Here is a 19,240-nt window from a genome sequence, read left to right as displayed (position 1 = left end):
ATAATAATAATAATAATAATAACAACAACAACAACTTTATTTTAAAACGGAGAAAACTTGTATCACCATATTGGTGTTTTTCACAATGCCGTTTTTGCAAGAAGATAATAATGAAATGATGAAACTTAAATTAAAAAAAAAAACACATACAAACATATTGGAATACATATTCAGCAAAGAAATGTATACTAAAATATTAACATTATAAAGACAAAAGACTAAAAAGTGATGTCATGACAATGTAGAACAGTTTAACATTTTTTTGTTCATCATTCAAAATATTTAATCTTGTCAGTTATTTATTAGTCTTTTAAAAGTATAAATATTAGGAGCAGTTGTTGCAAAATTATTTTAATTATTTAGGTTATTCCAGACTTCTGCCCCATGATATGAAAAACTTCTTTTTCTATATTCAGTCTTCGGTTTATGTAAGCATAAAATATCATTTGACCTTGTTTAATTTATATGTTCATGTTCATGAAACCGGTTTCTTAATTAAGATGGTGCTAAATTATTCATTATCTTATACATTGTTACAGCTTCATTGATATACTGGTTTTTTTTTTCTAAATTTGGCCAATTTAAGTCTCTTAGTGTCTGTGAACTGGAATCGTATTTGGACTTTCGAGTTATTAATTTTGCTCAACAGTGTTATGTCAAAGAAAATCTTGACAGACCGGTTATTATGCCGGCATGTTTAACACAAAATTGCGGTAAAGTCTATCTGAAAGGGGCGTTAGTCCACCATAGCATTCCAATAAAACTTTTTTTTCGGCTAAGCTGTAAATGTCCTATTTCTTAAACCCTAGATACCTTGTGAATTCAATATCAATGATTATTAAAAGTATATACATCATAAAGTGCATGCTGTAAAATATACACCAGATTGAAGTACTGTAACTAGAAGAAATAAATTTTTCTAAAAATTTAAATATGCTTTTTGCTTCTAATAACTTAAACTAACAGCTGCTATATATATTTGCTGAGTTTTTATGATGCTTTCAAGATTCCATAAATTCCCGTTTTTACCTTTACATTCATACATTTCATATCGTATGTCACTGGTCAGGCACATACAATACACACATACATATCAGCCATATTACATTAGCTTTGAAATGCTCTATTCACATAAATATGGCAAAATCAATATTACTGCAAATGCTGTGTGTCTTATTATAGTTTATGTAGAAAATTGCCTTTAGCTCTGGCTGAACTCAATTTTTCCACACTCATCCTTATAATATTTAGTCCTAATACATTTATTTTGGTTGTTGTTGTACTACTAATGATGTTTAGTTCAACATTATATAGCATTAAAAGAAAACATGAAGAAAGCAAATGGAAACAGAGGAAGACCTAAACACACAAAGATCAAACAAAGACCTAAAACCAATTAATAAAACGATCAATACTTTGAGCAAAAACGATTGCGAAAGGCTGAACTGGAAGAGAGTGGCAAGGCTAATGGCTTGACTAAGCCGAAAAAGCCAAAAAAAAAAAAAAGAAGAGATGTATTATCATTGTATACTGAGTACGTTCCAAAATATTTTTGAAAGTGATTCGGGTGGGAATCTAACCCATGACTTCTAGATAAATTATTGAAACTGCAATATGGATGCAAAAACAGATATTTTCAAATGGCGATAAATAATTTTTCTGTAAAATCTCTGTGGTATTAGAACCCAAGACTCCCTGTGGGGACCTGGCTCTGTGATGTCATCCTGGGATTGGTGGTGGTAAGGGGTTTAATCCCTGTCAGGATCACTTTTCGGATAAAAGAATGTATTTTCTGACCATGGGAAAATAAATTGTCAGTCTATCGGACAGCTTCTTCCTCCTAAATATATTTTCTAGTGCTACACTACTGGATGTAATATCAGCCAGTGCCATGATCCTTCTTTTCCTATTTGCATTCATCCTTCTCATCTGATGCAGTGATCCATTTATGCCTTTCGGTTGCGATGCACTACCTCCTCGTTAAAATGTACACATGTCCAAAACAACCATTAAATAATTGAAAATGTTGGGGCAGCACTTTAACAAATAGGTCTAATGATCAATGCTACCACGTTTCTCATTAAAATATGATATACCGATTGCCAATTAGCCTCATGAATCTAATCAACATGATATTTGTTTACTATGTAAGCTCAGTGTTACGTTTCATTGGTAAAAAATATCTGAATAAACTTGTTGACGACTGCCTCTGGCACAGATTGTGACGTATTCAGGTTGAAATTCAATCGCTTTTAGGTGTACACACACACATTGAGAATCTGCAACCTACGTATGAAGGGATATAATGTACAGTGTAAAATTCCCATGTAAGTTAAGTTGCCTTTAAACATAAATATGGAGGAAACTTAAATCTTGCTAGCCATTAGCCATAGTACAGTGTAAATTCAGATGTTTTGTAGGATTCTTTGGCAATTCCACAGGCTATATAACACTACAAAATCTATCTATCTATCTATCTATCTATCTATCTATCTATATATATATATATATTGGTACTGGCCATGTTTTTAACTGTTGTTTCCAAAACTCATGTAATTTATTAAATATTAATTAAAAAAAATCTGAATTAGGCTTCACTCACTCATCGTTTCTCCCCAGTCTATTTAAGAAGTAACCTAACACTATATACCTTAAAAGTACCTCTAAACCTCTTGCGCTTCTTCAATATCTTGTCACAGATATGGGTTAAAACGTCATTTCCAATATTTAGATAATGTTCTCATTTTGTATTGATATAATTTACAATCATTACAAAAAAATTCTACAATAATTTCCTCATTCCATCGAACGAATGCGTAATAATACATCATCAACGTTTCTGACGGATCACGTGTCCAAACATCATGTTTGTTGATGTCACAATAGATTTCTGAAACTATTTGTGAATATTCTAATTAAATTTTCTTTTATTTGGCCGTTTTATTGACCTGAAGATGTTTTGTGTTATTTACATCTGTATTAATACAGATAAGTTTGTTCATACAGGCAACTACCGGGAGCTAATCAATTTCCTACAAACTTCATACCACAGTTGTTAAAAATAAACGGTTAGAAGAGCTGGCAAATTTAATGCAAGGCATACTATAGCATTTTGCAATAATTAGGAATGATTTTAGTGAAAATATGTATCAAAAAGTGGACCCTTTGGAATTGGTGGAGGGGGGGGGGGAATGGGTGCATCCACACCCTCTGCACCCTGCTTATGGGCCTTTTTATGGTACAGTCTGAAATCAAGCACCCCTTCCTCTGGAGGTATTAAAGAGGTTAGACTACAGACTAATGACCGTTTTCCATAAAAATATATACCTGATTACAGAAACCAATTGCCTCAAAGCACAGAGAGAACAGTTGATGTGATGGGATTGCCAAAAAGTAATTTTTACAAATATAAATAAATTAAACTTGGCAGTGTTCAGCCTTTAAATTCATGTCAGGTACACTAATATATCCTTCAGTCTTTCTTACAAATTGCTGTATAACTGTTATACATGGATATTTTATTTGTTTAAATTTCTGTTGTAGTCCGTATAATATTTCATGAGATGAAATCACAGTGCTATGGTCATGATAACAACTAGCGCACAAATGTGTCCAAAGGGCGGGTACTCATCTAGTATAGATATATAGACCAGATAATCATCACCATCATCCTAATTATTATCATAATTACCATCATGATCATCGTCCACATCATCATTATCCTTATCATTATATCCTCATAGTCATCACCATTTATATCTTCATCATCATAATCATCAAGCAAAGGTCACTCCTATTTACAAAGAGGGTGACAAAGCCCATCCAAACAATTACAGACCTATATCCATCCAACCATTTAATAGTAACTAAGATCATTGAACGTGCTGTACACAAAACAGTTGGATTATTTCAAAAGAGTTAATATTTTGAATGAATCTCAATCTGGCTTTAGGAAAAACCATTCAACAAGTACTATCCTTATTGATGTGTCAGATTACATTCTCAATAATTTAAATGAAGGTAAAGCAACTGCAGCCATCTTCATAGATTTGAAAAAGGCCTTTGACACAATTGATCACAAAATCCTCATATCAAAACTTAATAACTTGGAATTCAGGAATCTGCCCTAAATTGGTTCATTTCTTATCTTAATAATAGGTCTCAAATTGTTCAAATTAATTCAACCCTATCTGATCCAATGAAAATTAACATTGGTATTCCCCAAGGGTCCATTTTAGGCCCATTGTTACTTATTATCTATGTTAATTCCCTACCAAATGTCACTCAATGTAAATGTGTAATGTATGCAGACGATTACCATTTTATGCAATTCTTCCGATCTAAATTCAAATTTAATCAAAGTTGCTGAATGGTTTGATAAAAAAACTTACACTAAATATAAGAAATTAAACTTATGATTTTTGGAACTAATGCAATTTTACCTAAATTTTCAAATATTTCATTATTTTATAATGGCATGACTATTGACAGAGTTGATTTATTCAAATATCTTCTAGTTTTGTTTGATTCTAAATTAACATGGTCTGAACATATTAAAAAATTAACTGGTAACATCTCTAAATGCATTGGTGTTATCCGCCGTGTTAAATATTTTTTACCCCATAATAATCTTAAGATGTTATGTCTCTTTTTGAATACTGTAATTGTGTTTGGTCCAACTGTAATATTAAACTTTCAAATTCTCTTAAAGTACTTTTATACAGCTAGATTAGGGAGAATTTTACTTTCTGCAGACATACACCAGTTTGTAAATATTTGAACTTCATTAGGGTGGAGCACACTCAGTGATAAATGGGACGAACAATTGCTCATAGTGATTTTCAAATGTTTAAATGGTCATGCTCCATCATATTTATCGAAAAATTTTGTTTTTAATTATTGCATTAACGCATTGTACTCGCAGTCAAAGTAAAAATACACTTACTAGAATAATATGCAAGGTAAAAGAACTTTTGTATACTGATCTACTAAATTATGGAATCAACTCCCGGATCATACTAAAACCAACCTTAAATCTATGACACTTTCAAATTTTAAGCATTCTATTTCAAATCCTCAATAATACCATCTTAATTTAACCTGATTTTCTCCTACCTTGCATATCCATATTAATTATTTAAATATTTTATTTTCTTAAGTTTCTTTCAATGTTCCTTTTAAATCTCTTTTTTTAAAATTTCTTAGTTAAATTTTTGATTTTTTTTTTGTTGCAATGTGTATATCTGCTTTTGAAATGTTTGTAGTTAAGAACTGAACCACTTTGGAAATCAGTACTATGTATTGAAAGTGTATATTCAGTATAAAGAAAGAATAAATAAATAAATAAATCATCATCATCATCATCAATCTCATCTTATCATCACCATCATCATCATATTGGGTTTGTAGTTCAGTTTTTGACCTTTTTTGTTGCAATGTGTATACTGCTTTTGAAATGTTTGTAGTTAAGAACCATTTTGGAAATCAGTACTATGTATTGAAAGTGTATATTCAGTATAAAGAAAGAAAGAAAAAATAAATAAATAGATTGATCGATCGATCAATCAATCAATCAATCTCATCTTATCATCACCATCATCATCATTATTGGGTGAATCAAGTGTATCCATGAAAAAATAAAGTATTATAATCATCATCATCAGTATTATCATAGTCATCATTATCACCATCATCACCACTAATATCATCATCATCATGACCATTATTTATCATCATCAATTATGATGCCGTCACCATGTTGGAGTGTAGTACTTTCATTTTTCTTCTTTCAAATCAAATACTGATACATTTTAAAATATTTATTACAGTAGAATGTATCATTGAATGGTACATTAGAAACAATTAACTTTTCCCTATAGTCTATATTTACATTTACATTATGTTAAATGTTCTTTATAGATGACTGGTTTGTCAAGAGAAACATGCTTGGCTTTGATTCAAGAATATGAGTTGACAGACGAGGGAAAGAGAAATGGATACCTAGGAATTGACGGTGAGATTAATTTTGATAGCATCTAATTTATATTCTTTTATAGTTGATATATACGGAGAATTTATCACTCTGTTTTTTGCCGATAAATATTGTTTGTCAGCCTTAATGAGTGTGATCGTGGTTTAATCATTGTGGCTGTTCAGTCGGTTGGTGTTTGTAAGTGGAAGATATTGAACTAAATTGATTGAAATAAGATTGCTTAAGGTAAACCATTCATGTAAGATTAGATTGGGATTATCAGAAGATGTTGTTCATCATTTGATTAAGCATTTTATTGAGACTGTCAAAGTGAGAGAAAAATTAATGAATCTTAATTTTTCTGGCCAAAGTGGATAGAACTGCAAGGAAATTATGGTAATTTATCACTTTAAGCAGGTTTTTTTTATGTGAGCATTTGTTAGCTCATTGCAATGGGATGGGTTCTTTCAATTTAATTCCCATATTGAAGATGACAATTTTTGTGGTGGTATCAAGAAAGAAAATGAAAAATATAGCCAACAGTAACTAGAATTCAGTTAAATCTATATCCCCCACCCACCCCCCTCCCCCCCCCCCCCCTCCCCCTTTTNNNCTTTATCTACATTGCTTCTCTCCACCCAGGAGTATAAGTGGGTACCTTGTAGAGTTAAATGCCAAAATGCGCTGATGTAGCTGTTTCAACATTATGGAATAGTCCCTCATGGAGGTTGAGTTTGTGTTCCACAGGCATTTAATCCGATGAGGTAATCCAAATTGGGTAATGATAATGTGAAGTGCATAGAGGGCTTAACATTATGCGCTAAAGTGTACCGTTTATTATTATTATTATTATTATTATTATTATTATTATTATTATTATTATTATTATTATTATTATTATTTAATATTAATGCTGTATATTAACTATACATTGAATTTGAAAAAGTAATGAAGATAAAAACTCAATAAAATAATAAGTGTATAGTTAATAAATTAATAGTTAATATATTTTAATAATAATTGCAATAATGAATAATGATATTGAACTAAATAATAATTAAGTAGCTTATTTTTTTACAGTGGTTGTAAATATAAACTTTTATACTGTAAGAATTTATATATATTGTAGTCTAATTAATTTATAGGTTAATGAATTGTATTTTTATTATTTTGAATATTTATTAATGATAATGGTGTTTGTAATCGGGTGTTTTTGAATGTATTTGAATTTTTTTGTTGTTTGTAATCTTGAATTTTTGTACTACAATAATGTCAGACTGGTTCTGCTTTTTGTATTTTACCATATACCAGAATGAAAAAAAATGTAAAAAAAATAAAATAAAAAAAAAATTAGAAGAGAGTGATTTGAATTTAAGCCTGGTTTTCCTAAAATTGTTCCATGCTATTGCCTACTTCGAATTTCTGGTGTTTGGCGTTACTAGCATACACATTTTCTTCTACTGTAGGTGATTTATACTTTCTCATGATTACACACATTTCGTCTTGAAAAGAAGCAATTAAGCTGCTATACGATAAAAAGGCAGAATAGTTGTAACTAATTTAACATTATCATCTATCTTTTTTGTCTACATACACACGCATATCAGAATAATAGTCATCGAACACATCGTTTCATTTTTTTTAACAATTATTGATGTTTCATAAAAAAATATTGATAAACACTTGTACTTGAGTCTGTGTGTGGTGACTCTTAAAATATAAGGCAGAAAATTTATATAATTTAGTCCAATTATACGTCAAAAAATATCTAATAGAACGGTTTTTCAATTCCAAATAGAAACTAGATAGATATAGTTCATGTTGCTTATTAACTATGCTTGTTCTTTTTCGTTTTGTAATTTTGAACTTCTTAATTTTAGATTTTTTTGTTTCATTTTTATGACCCATAATTGAGGCTTTTTATCTTACCATGATACCTTTTTATGAAGGTTAATTTTTTTTAATCATTGTCTTATTTCTTGGCATAATACATTTTCTTTTAATGAACAGTTGCTTATTAGTATATCTGTATTATTATTTATAAATGTAAACTATAAGAATATATGTTTTATTGCCTTTAAGGTTTCTTAGGTTTATCTAACATTAAGTAAATAATAAAAACAATACCTAATATATATTGAGTACAGCATCAGTGTTGGCCTGGACCCTCTGTCGTTTGACGTATAACGACTAGGTCGTCAGATCAAAAATGGAAAAAAAAAAATAGCCTTTCTAAATAAGGTTATTTAGATTACATATCTCTAATATTGTGGTCAAAAAGGACATTAAGCTATAAAACTCTCCCCGTGAACCCTACAATAAAGTTTTTATTCTGGGTCGTTGACCGAGGCTCTGTCGTCCCCTTGGCTGGGACCCCTCCGTCGGACATCTCAGACTCCTTGTCGGGAAATTTCTGGCACCACCGCTGTACAGCATATCTGAAACATTTGAGGTACAAACAAGTTTTGAAACACGTTGCTTGTGTATTATGTTGCCATTCTTTTAACCAGATTTTTACATAATTATGTACAAATATTTTAAATGATTCCATAATCACAATTTGTTTATAACCTTTTTGTTGCATATATTTTAATCAACCCTAATCTTATATCTTATTAACTTCATAATAAAATATAAATTTCCAAAAATGTTTAGTATTATGTTGCCATTCATATAACCAGATTTTCCCATATATAATTATGTACAAATATTTTAAATGATTCCATAATCACAATTTGTTTATAACCTTTTTGTTGCATACAATTTAATCAACCCTAATCTTCATATCTTATTAACTGCATAATAAAATAAAAATTTCCAAAAATGTTAAACATACAGATATATTCAACTTTAGATTGATTTATTTATTTTTTTATTTATTTATTTATTTATTTACACTCTCATTCAATAATTATTATTATGCAATAACATTTTTATTTGGTTTATTTTAGGTTTTACACGATATTTGATTTCGGAGCAATGTGAAATAATGGACCATAATCACAAGAGTGTTTGTCAGGACATGACACAACCGTTGTCACATTACTTCATCGCTGCTTCACATAACACGTACGTGTCATCTCAAAGGCAGGTAGTGGAAGATATCACGCCCTCTTCCCCTTCCGCTGACCCTCCTCCTGATGCATGCTTTGGTCAGCTCCTGTTGCACAAAAAAATAAGTTTTAAAAATAACAAGGACAAAGAAACAAAAATATGTGTGAAATGGGATGTAGATTTCTTTAAGGATCTTCTTGATATTTTGGTGTTAGTTTTCCTAATTACCGACCAGTTGCATATACGCTTTCATGCAATCAGAAATTTCTATTTTCCCACAACATTCACTTAGCTGCATCACCATGATCATTAATCTTCTTTCTGGAATATTCTTCACAAAGATAAATATTAAATTTTTTAATGAAAAAAAAAAGAATACTTGCATGCAGATATTAATACCATCACACTGATGGGTAGCATCTACAGTACTATCTCCTTTAGTATAGTTGTCACTATTTTAACTATGATCCATACTTTTGATATCAATACTATCTCATTTTTATGGTACATATCACTTTAATCTTCTAAAGTGTGTTCATTGGTATGTTATTAGCATTTCTATCTCTGATATCTCTATTGTAGGCCTACTATCACCATAGTCAATATATGTCTGTTACTTGCCACTACTGTATCACTATGAAATAAATACCATCACGCTCATGATGTTTCACTATGGTCACGTTTTACCTGATATTACTACTAGATATACTACACTGATGAAATCTATCATTTCACCTGATCTTATTATATCACTATGATCATTGATTGTGCAAAGTTGCAGAGTGGTCATATATTCTTATCATTTTGATGTCACTACTAAACACCAAATACCATTACACTAATATTGTAAATCTGGTATTTTTGTTGATGGTGATGATGGTGAAAAGATTGAGTGATGACCATACATGGTTATGCAGTATGGTAATTACTATTATCAACATGGTGTGGTTATTAAAACTATCGCTACCCTAATTTTAACAGCATAGCAGTATTAATATCATTTATTTCTACTATCTGCTAGTAGCACATAGAGAATTGTTATGTTATAACATAATAACTCTCTATGTGTATAGAATAAGTTTACTACTCTTAATTCAAAAACATTGATTATTTAAAAAATGCTCTTCAGAGTAAAAGAAATTGTAAAGACGCTTATTTTGAAATCAATTTAAATTTAAATACACATTAAATTATATAATCAGAAATCTATAACAAGAAACATTAGTATTAATATCATTTATTTCTACTAGCTGCTATGTAGTTAATAACAAAGACTCTATGTGGATAGAATATTTTTACTATTCATTAATTCAGAAACACTGATTACAACAAATTGCTTTTCACAATGTAAAGCAAATTGTAAAGATGCTTACGTTGGAATCAATTTATATAAATTTATTAAAATACACATTAAATTTAACATGAATCAAAATCAATAACAAGGAAAATGTGATGTAGGAAGAAGGTCAATGCTTAAACTTTTTTTATTCTACTTCATCAAAACATTAAGAGTACTATATATACTCGCGTATGATGAGGCTTAAAATAGCAAATTATGATAACAAAATAGGGTTGTCTGTAAAAAAATATTTGAGAAATCTGGACTCATTTTCTTAAAAGTAGACTCATTTTACACAATATATGAGAAATCTGGACCCATTTTTAAAATGTGGACCCATTCTTTGTGGACTCAATAGAAAAATTGTGTGGGACTGTTGCAACTGTCCTAATAGCTAGCTATGGCATTGATGGCAATTGTACAGAATATAGAGATGATACAGATGTGTTTAATACTCAAATTCCTATCCAAACGTTTTATGGAAACAATCATCATGCCTGCTTTTGTTTGTGTTTTATTTAGTTATCTCACTGAAGACCAACTTAAGGGTCCTTCCAGTATAGAAGCCTATGCTAGAGTCTTGAAGAAAGGATGTAGATGGGTAGAATGTAAGTATCAAATACATTATCGGCTTATAGAATCTACTATTACAATTATTTTACAAAACCATTAAATAATACAAGAGAGCTCACTATGTCCAGATTCAGATTTGATTCATTTCGTCATCTTATACTACAACATGAAATTTGTTTTCTTGGCAACAAACACTTACGAAGCACAAAATATTATGGTTCAAATAATAAATGCTTAATACTAAAAACTAGGAATATGATTGCCTTAGCTGCCAGCCTTCTTGGGGATTCCCCCACCCCTGCACATCATGTCCATGCTGTGGCATGAACTCTTTAAAATAGATTACAACAAAAAAATACTATACATGCGTACAATTTCGATATTTAAATAATTGTATGAGATGATGAATGAGGATCTCCTACTGGATGCCCCAACTATGGCATCTGCAGTAGATCAATTATTACTGTAATTAGATCTGTGTATATGAAGCTATTATTTTCAATATGTATTTGATACTATGTAAACAGGGTATTTAGAATACTTTGCTCCTAGTTTATAGAATGTATCCAAGTCTAGTTTACTGTTAGCCTTCCAATTCGAGACCACGTTTGGGACCTGAAAATTTGGGGTGGTCTTGGGGTTCAATCTCCAATTGAAGGGTTAGATTTGCGTTAAAGGTGTGGAGATTGTTGTTTGGTTCTTTAAAAAAGTGGTCCCAAATTCATAGAGGGGTCTTGGAATTAGAGCGGTCTCCAATTGAAGGGTATCAGTATTAAATGTATTGTATGTATTTACTACTGGGATATTACAAAATGATATTTTAATAACAGCCACATTGTAAGATATTTTTGATATGTTTCTATAGTATATTTAGAGTGATATTAAGAAACTTGTTTTATTTAATGTTTTGATGTTGTTTCAAGAAAGGGGCATTCACATTGTGGTCCTGTTCTTACCAACCCTTTCACTACTATACAGAAAAATCATTTCATTGAGTTTTTTTAAACTAAACCAACCAAGAGAGTATGTATTTGTGTATGGACCCCTATAAGAAGATGATTTTGTTTTATATAATTATTATAAAATGAGATTTTAATAATAGTTACATTGTTAGATATTTCTGACATGTTTAGTATTTACAGTGATTTTAAGAAACTTGTTTCATGTGTTTTGGTGGTTTCTGATTTACAGTGGATTGTTGGGACGGTGCGAATGGGGAACCCATCATCTACCATGGACACACCTTAACGTCAAAGATTTCTTTCAAATCAGTAATTGAATCAATCAACCAGCATGCGTTTGAAACCTCAGAGTAAGCCAGTAACTATTTATTCAGTAATCCTTTGGCATGTTAAAATATAAACATCCTCTGTGTTTCATCCATATGATTGGCTGAGATGCACTCTATGTACCCATGTAATATTCTTATTTATTTCTTAGATTCCTATGAAACATACATAAATGTCTAATCAAACAAATCACTCCAATGTCTATTGTAAGTCAGACAATGCACTACTTCATCAAAGTCAGATGAAACTTTATTGGGTTTGTCAGACAAATATCTGACAGTCTATTAAGTCCATTTTTAACAATGATGAAACTCTGAACATGGCTTTTTACAGGGGCCTTGATAAATCTAATACAAGCTAATTAGAATAACTAAAAATCATGCATGTCTGTAAAAAAAGCTCCTGAAGACATTTATTTATTAAATTTCCTTAAAGTTGATATAAGCACTACTCGGAAATTACTTTTTACTCCTAATTCATAGTTTAAACTAATGCAATTAAAATTAATACTGGTACTGACAAAGGAATGATTTATGTAGAATGATGTTTTAATTATATATATTATATTTTTTATATATATTATTTTTAGGTATCCCTTGATATTATCGATAGAAAACCATTGTAGTGTTGATCAACAGACTGTTATGGTTCAACATATGAAGAATATTTTACAAGGTAACTCCAAAAGTTTAATGATGATGATGATAACGATAATTCATATATAATTATGTTGGTATTCAAGCACAGCTCTGCTTAACTACTGAAATTTCAAAATGAAGATTATCAATTAATTATAAGCTAAGTGTTGATGAAAACGAAGATGTTATATTGACGATGATAATGATGTTGATAATTATTGTTATGAATTTCTAAATTTCGCACAAATACTTATGCTAGCGTTAAATTAATGGCACATGTTGAACATTTCACTTGCTAAGCCTTTGATTAACGTAGTCTATAAATGACTACAATGCCTGTAGCACTGCCTACCATTAACATCTATATCCTAAAATTTAAGCAAATTTTATATGTACTGTTATATTTAAATAGGTGGAATAAATTTGAAACATGCATAAATGTCTAATAAAACTAATCACTTCCAATGTCTATTTTAAGTCAGATTAAGTCTAATCAAACTTTATTGGGTCTGTCGGACAAATATCTAATAGTCTGTTCTTTTCGTTTTTAAAAAAGATAAAACTAAATTAAATGAAATGAAATGTTATGTTCAGTTTCAGGCTCAATTTTATTTCTTCAAAATGGAAATATGATGATAATAATGTTGATGATGATTATAATGTTGATGATGGTAATAATGTTGAGGATAATAATAATAAGGTTGTTTATAATGATTCATAAATGATAATGACTAATATACTGATTGTGTTTGAGATTGAAGATGACGATGTTGGTGCTACTCATGATTACTGTTACTTTTGTAGTAGCTTCTTCAGAAGACACATTGCCGTCATTATGGTAGTAATAATGGTTGGGAAAAAAATTTAATGTGACAATGCATTAAAAGCGAGACGTAAACAATGTGACGTACATTAACACTTACACATTAACATTGATTAAGACATTAAAAGTCAAACATTAACACTGAAGCATAAACAATATGATATTAACATAAGATGTTACGCAGCCTTGTGGTAGTCATCTGCTTTGATCAATTTGATTTCTCCAAAGATAAATTGTACACATCATCACCAGATGAAGACTCTTTATACTTGTTGTCACCTGAGGAACTCAAGGGCAAAATACTCATCAAGGTAAATCGAATCAGACGTGCACTTTACGCATTTACCACATTTGCACTACTACCACTTTATGCATCTTCTTCTATGAGATGATTTCGCCTTAATTACTCGATGTGTCTTTTCGAGGTTATGTCATAATGATGTTAGATTAGACGTCATATTGCCATGAAAAATGTTTATAATTTGGCTAACTTTGACACAAAATTGCTTGGTTATAAATGCAAAATGCGAAAATATTTTATGTTAATATTGGTTTTTAATACTCAGATCTGATGAAATTACTTCTTTCCTACAATTAATTTTTTTTTATTTAGGAATGTATAATTATGTAATATCAAAGTTCATTTATGTTTTTGACTCCAAGAGAAAGTCTGCGGTCTGATAAATTTTAAGAACTTTATGTTGGAATAAAGTTGGTCATATCTGGAGAAATGAACACAGTGATAAGTAATAGATGTTAACTAAGATAAGATAAGGTAAACTTTATTGCTCCAAAAAAGGAAATTCAGTATTTGAATTAAAATATAGAATTGACAGTAAGAATACAAAACAATGATCAAATGCAGTAAAATACAATAATTACAAAGTGAATCTACTATAGTGTCACTGGATTTAACTATTTACTCTAAATATTTGACTCAACTATATTTGCAATCATTCACTATTCCTTTTCTTCTAGATCCTTCGATTAAATTTATTTAAAAAATGCCCTCACAATTTCAGACTACTTAGACACTATTTGGCCAACTACTGTGTATTTATCCATTTCTATTTTATAAAGTGGTTTGTTAAATGTATGCATATACATTTCCTTTTGCTTTTATTTGTGGATAATTGCCTGTGGCTCAAATAACTTATACACTTGAATTTAATTGAATTTATAGCTATTGGTGATGAAATTCACTGAGATTTAACCTTGGTTTTTTGTAATGTCATTTTGTTCCAATTATTTTACTGATTCCAACACATTCCTATTCTAGTTTAGTTTATTAAATAATTAAATAAATTATTTTACATCAATTTTTAACTTTCAATTTTGCACACATTATAGCAGCTGTATTTTTTATAAATAGCTTAAAAACTCAAAACAATTTACAAACAGCCTCACTTCGTTTATTCCCCTCTCCACTTTTCAACTAAATGTGTAAACATATTAATAATACATAGAATATTTCATTCCAGGGCAAAAAATTAGGTCAAAATGTTATGCAAGATGAAGGTGAAGTTACAGATGAAGACGAGGGCGCTGATAGTGGCAGGAAACACATTAAGAAGGTAGTAAATTGATACATTGTCAGCTTAGGTTTTGTATAGTGCTTCAACATTATCTCAGTTTACGTGGAGTTTCTATAAATAGGCGCTGAAAGCTGAGTACCTCAGAAACTGTGTATCCTTTAGTGTTCTACATTGTACATAGAATATATATCTTGGACATAAGGTTGATAAATACGTTGCTCATACAGACAGTTAGACTTTTTAATGAGCATTATTCGTAATGATGATAATACCGATGAAGAATTAAGAATATCTTTTTTCAATGTGTAATGGAAACTCTTGTTATAACTAAGAAAATTAAATGAAATAGATGGTATATTTTGGAGACAGCTAATCAAGATCTTTATCTAATGTCCTTCATTTGCATACCGATCTGCAGTACTTTGTTATTGTGTGTCCTTATATGGATGCTGAGAGCAGTTGTCTTAATGTTCATAAGACATGCAGATTCTTTTAGTCCATTTCAGCAGTAAAACTGCTTGAAAGCTATTTCTAATGAGAACTTGTCAATTTATTTATGACGTTTCCACCAGTAAGTAATCAATAAAACTTAGTCTGGCTACCGGCCATCTATCATTTATGTACGTAGTCAATTACCTTTTGAGGGACATTTTTTATAACCTTTTAACCTTCATGATGTTCATAGGTAGACAAAAAGCACCTGCTGAATTTCAGGTTACTGTAATGAGATGCTGCTGCAGATATATAATGATTTAAAGTGAACTGTGGGATCACAAGGACAGGCTAACCTAGAGTGTTTTTTATCGTACTTTTTTTACATTTATACTATATATAATATTAATCTTATAGCTCACTTCACTGGCAAAGTCAAAGGGCTTTTAAGTTGTTTATGAAATATGGAAGTTTGTGTTACATTATCATTGTCTCATCTGTTTAATTAGTGATTTAAAAGGAATAATTATTAAAATGTGGCAACGGCAAGCCAAAACAGTCGATTTGTATTTATCAAGACAGGATTAAACAGTAAAATGAGAGCTATAAAATGGTAAAAGAATCATCTAAATCCGACATTTTTTTATGCAGTTACAGGAGTTAAAGCATACATCTGTTTAAAGAACAATATTTGAGAAATTAGCCTTCAAGGTTTATGGTTTTAGGTATTTCTCAGGCAGAAACCATCACCAAATCGTTAAAAATTATTGTTTTAAATTTGAAAATAGAGGAAATATCAGCATAGCATGATATATAGATAAATAAATGTTAGTTTAGTGCAATAAAATAGATTAAAAAAATGTTGACTTTCCAGCATATTTTGGCCATTATCTCTGAAACAGGATTTGCGATGAGTGACTGGTTTGGCTTGTCTTTGCCACAAGTGTATTCATTGTATTTCATTTTAGTTGTTTGTTTTGTTGATATGTAGTAAAAAGTAAAAAAAAACAAATTCTCCCAAGATTTAACAAGCCAAAATACCTATCAGTCTTTCTTTGAAATTTGGACCAGACTATATGCAGTCCTGTGCAATGGATTTACCTGGAGGCCTCTCTATCAACTCTCTTCACCATGATCTTCCCTGCTTAAGTGCCCTGCACAAAATCATTCCTTTTTTTTTTATTGTGTCATTTATTTATGTTCATAATGTCAAGACAGTGGTGTAGTTTGTGTTATAAACTGTAATTTTCTCACATTCATCTTATAATATTTTTATATATATTCTTCAAAAACAGGATGGGCACAAAAAGCAAGTGCTGATCAAGGAGTTGTCAGATTTAGTGTGTTTATGCAAATCAGTAAGATTCCAGGACTTTCAAGAATCACTAAAGAACCGTGAGTAACAGAAAACATCTACATCTGACTAAACTAATGTCTGATGTCTCTAACAATCAGTGATGCTCCTCTAGCAATGATAAATTCATTGGTAATTTATAGTCTGTAAAAAAATGTAAGGCTTCTCTAGGGATTACTACATGTCTTTCAGTAGCTTAGGCATGTCGAATGGCCGAGCGTTTGAAGGGAGGGGCACCGCAAACTACAGCCATAATATTGGCGCTGGTTCGAATGGCATGTTCGCCTATGGTTCCAGAGTTGGAACAAGCTTCTCGGATAAAGACTAACCGTAGGCCCGGTGTACACAAGTCCCTGGGGGTGAACTCCATAATGTTGCAGCTGTAATTAGCGCATTTTGTTTTTGAACCTACTAGGTACCCACTTGTAGTTCTGGTGGGAGCAAGGTAATTAAACAGAAGGAGGCACATCTCCACTCTCGAACATAGCGCGTGCGTACAGTTCTTTGATCTTTACTGTGGCATCGACAATCCGATACTAGTTGCGAGTACAGCCATCAATTATTAGTCTATGCGTGCCATACATTTTATGGTGTTAGTTACTATTTTATTAATTTTTGGTACTTCGCAATGTCTGTTACATCTGATTTCTTTTGACTGCGAGCTTGTTAAATGCTTCTATAAACTGCAATTTGATTGGTGAAAATTGACCAAGAAAATGAAAAGTTATAGCAATTGAAAATTTACACAAAACGAACATTTAGATGTAGATACAGAACATTTATTAATTTTTTCTGCAAAGTGAGTCTCATGAACGACAATACACCACAATATTAAAATTAATGTTGAAATGAAGAATATAATTTCAGTCTAATGTTAGTGTAAAATATCATTAGGCCTTTTTAACTTTGTAATCACCGCACGACGCGCAATTATCATGGCAACTAACACGCGCATGGGTAATTTGTCACGTACGCTGACGGTTTATGGTCTGGTTGCTATGGTTTTTGTGACGTTCAGCGTGTAGGGACGCACGTGTGTCTAGAATGTCGATGCCAGATTTATAACCTTTGATGTCCCGAGATGTGCGTCCTTCTGTTAAATTGCCTTGGTGGGAGAGAGACAACTGTAGGTAATGTGCCTTTTCTATTAGGACATACAGTAAGCGAAATGCACAGCAAGGGATTTAACCTCCGACCGCAAGGTTGAGAAGCAGAACTGCATTGCTCCTACTGCTCCTAAAAAAGTATTTAAACCTGTACTCTCAACTAACTCATAAATTTCTATTTTTTGTAGTTATAGTATATTTACTTTACTGTATTTTTTCTCTCATTTATATACCCACAATATCTCTACATTTTGTGAAAAATATTTTTTTTATTTTTAATTTTTTGTAGAAAAGTTTTATGAAATCTGCTCGTTAACAGAAGGGGTGGCATCAAAGTTTGCAAACATGTGTGCTGAAGATTTTGTGAATCACAATAAACGGCTTTTAACTCGAGTGTATCCCAATGCACATCGTGTGGACTCAAGTAACCTGAACCCCCAGGATATGTGGAATTGTGGGTGTCAAATCGGTAGGTCAGAGGTTATGGTTGCTAATAGTTAATAATCATTATGATCTTTATTGTATTCATCTTCATCATTGACATCATTCAGTATCTCACCATTATCATAATTTTCATATCATATTTAATCATCATTATATTAATTATCCTCTTCTTTATTCTTATCTGTCACAATTTGTATAATTTCCATCTTTATCATCCTATTTTTAACATCATCCAATAAACATACTGTGTAATCATGAATCATCAACATTGTAATCATCACTGTAAAACTCAACCTCACATCATCATCCTCAATATCATAATCATCAAACACCAATCAATTCTTGTCATGGTAAGCATTTGTTTGTTCTGTTGTTAAATGTTTCCAATATTATAAATAACAAGATTCAAGATTGATTTTATTGTCACATATAAAAAGTATACATGAAATTTGTATTCCTGTACTTATTCAATAAAATTATTTAACATACACATCACAATAATTATAAATATATAACAATCGATTTGTCACCCCCCCCCCCCAGTTGCAATGAACTACCAAACACCAGGCCTCATGATGGACCTGTATGAAGGAAAGTTTAAACAGAATGGACAATGTGGTTATGTTCTTAAGCCTTCCATCATGAGAGAAGGTATGTATTGTAAAGGTAGTTAGTTATATGT

At 30.9% G+C, this 19,240-nt stretch overlaps 1 protein-coding gene across 2 annotated transcripts in view; it reads left to right on the top strand.

Annotated features, from left to right (window-relative positions):
- LOC117099950 (inactive phospholipase C-like protein 2) overlaps positions 1-19,240 on the top strand; it is a 97,058-nt gene that overhangs the window by 60,046 nt on the left and 17,772 nt on the right. The window contains exons 8-17 of one of the 2 annotated variants that reach the window (XM_033239482.1): positions 5,920-6,013; positions 8,923-9,040; positions 10,887-10,972; positions 12,129-12,249; positions 12,816-12,901; positions 13,916-13,998; positions 15,169-15,261; positions 16,950-17,049; positions 18,404-18,583; positions 19,102-19,209. In XM_033239482.1, coding sequence (XP_033095373.1) covers positions 5,920-6,013; positions 8,923-9,040; positions 10,887-10,972; positions 12,129-12,249; positions 12,816-12,901; positions 13,916-13,998; positions 15,169-15,261; positions 16,950-17,049; positions 18,404-18,583; positions 19,102-19,209 — 1,069 coding nt within the window. Of the gene's footprint in view, positions 1-5,919; positions 6,014-8,922; positions 9,059-10,886; positions 10,973-12,128; positions 12,250-12,815; positions 12,902-13,915; positions 13,999-15,168; positions 15,262-16,949; positions 17,050-18,403; positions 18,584-19,101; positions 19,210-19,240 lie in introns of both variants that reach the window. The other variant, XM_033239481.1, reaches the window with a different exon arrangement.

This window comes from Anneissia japonica, unplaced genomic scaffold, assembly GCF_011630105.1.
Source record: "Anneissia japonica isolate Jap-2015-1 unplaced genomic scaffold, ASM1163010v1 scaffold287916_len461452_cov168, whole genome shotgun sequence".
Lineage (NCBI taxonomy): Eukaryota > Metazoa > Echinodermata > Crinoidea > Comatulida > Comatulidae > Anneissia > Anneissia japonica.
Note: the sequence above shows the minus strand (reverse complement) of the source record. Positions and strands in the feature narration are given on the sequence as shown.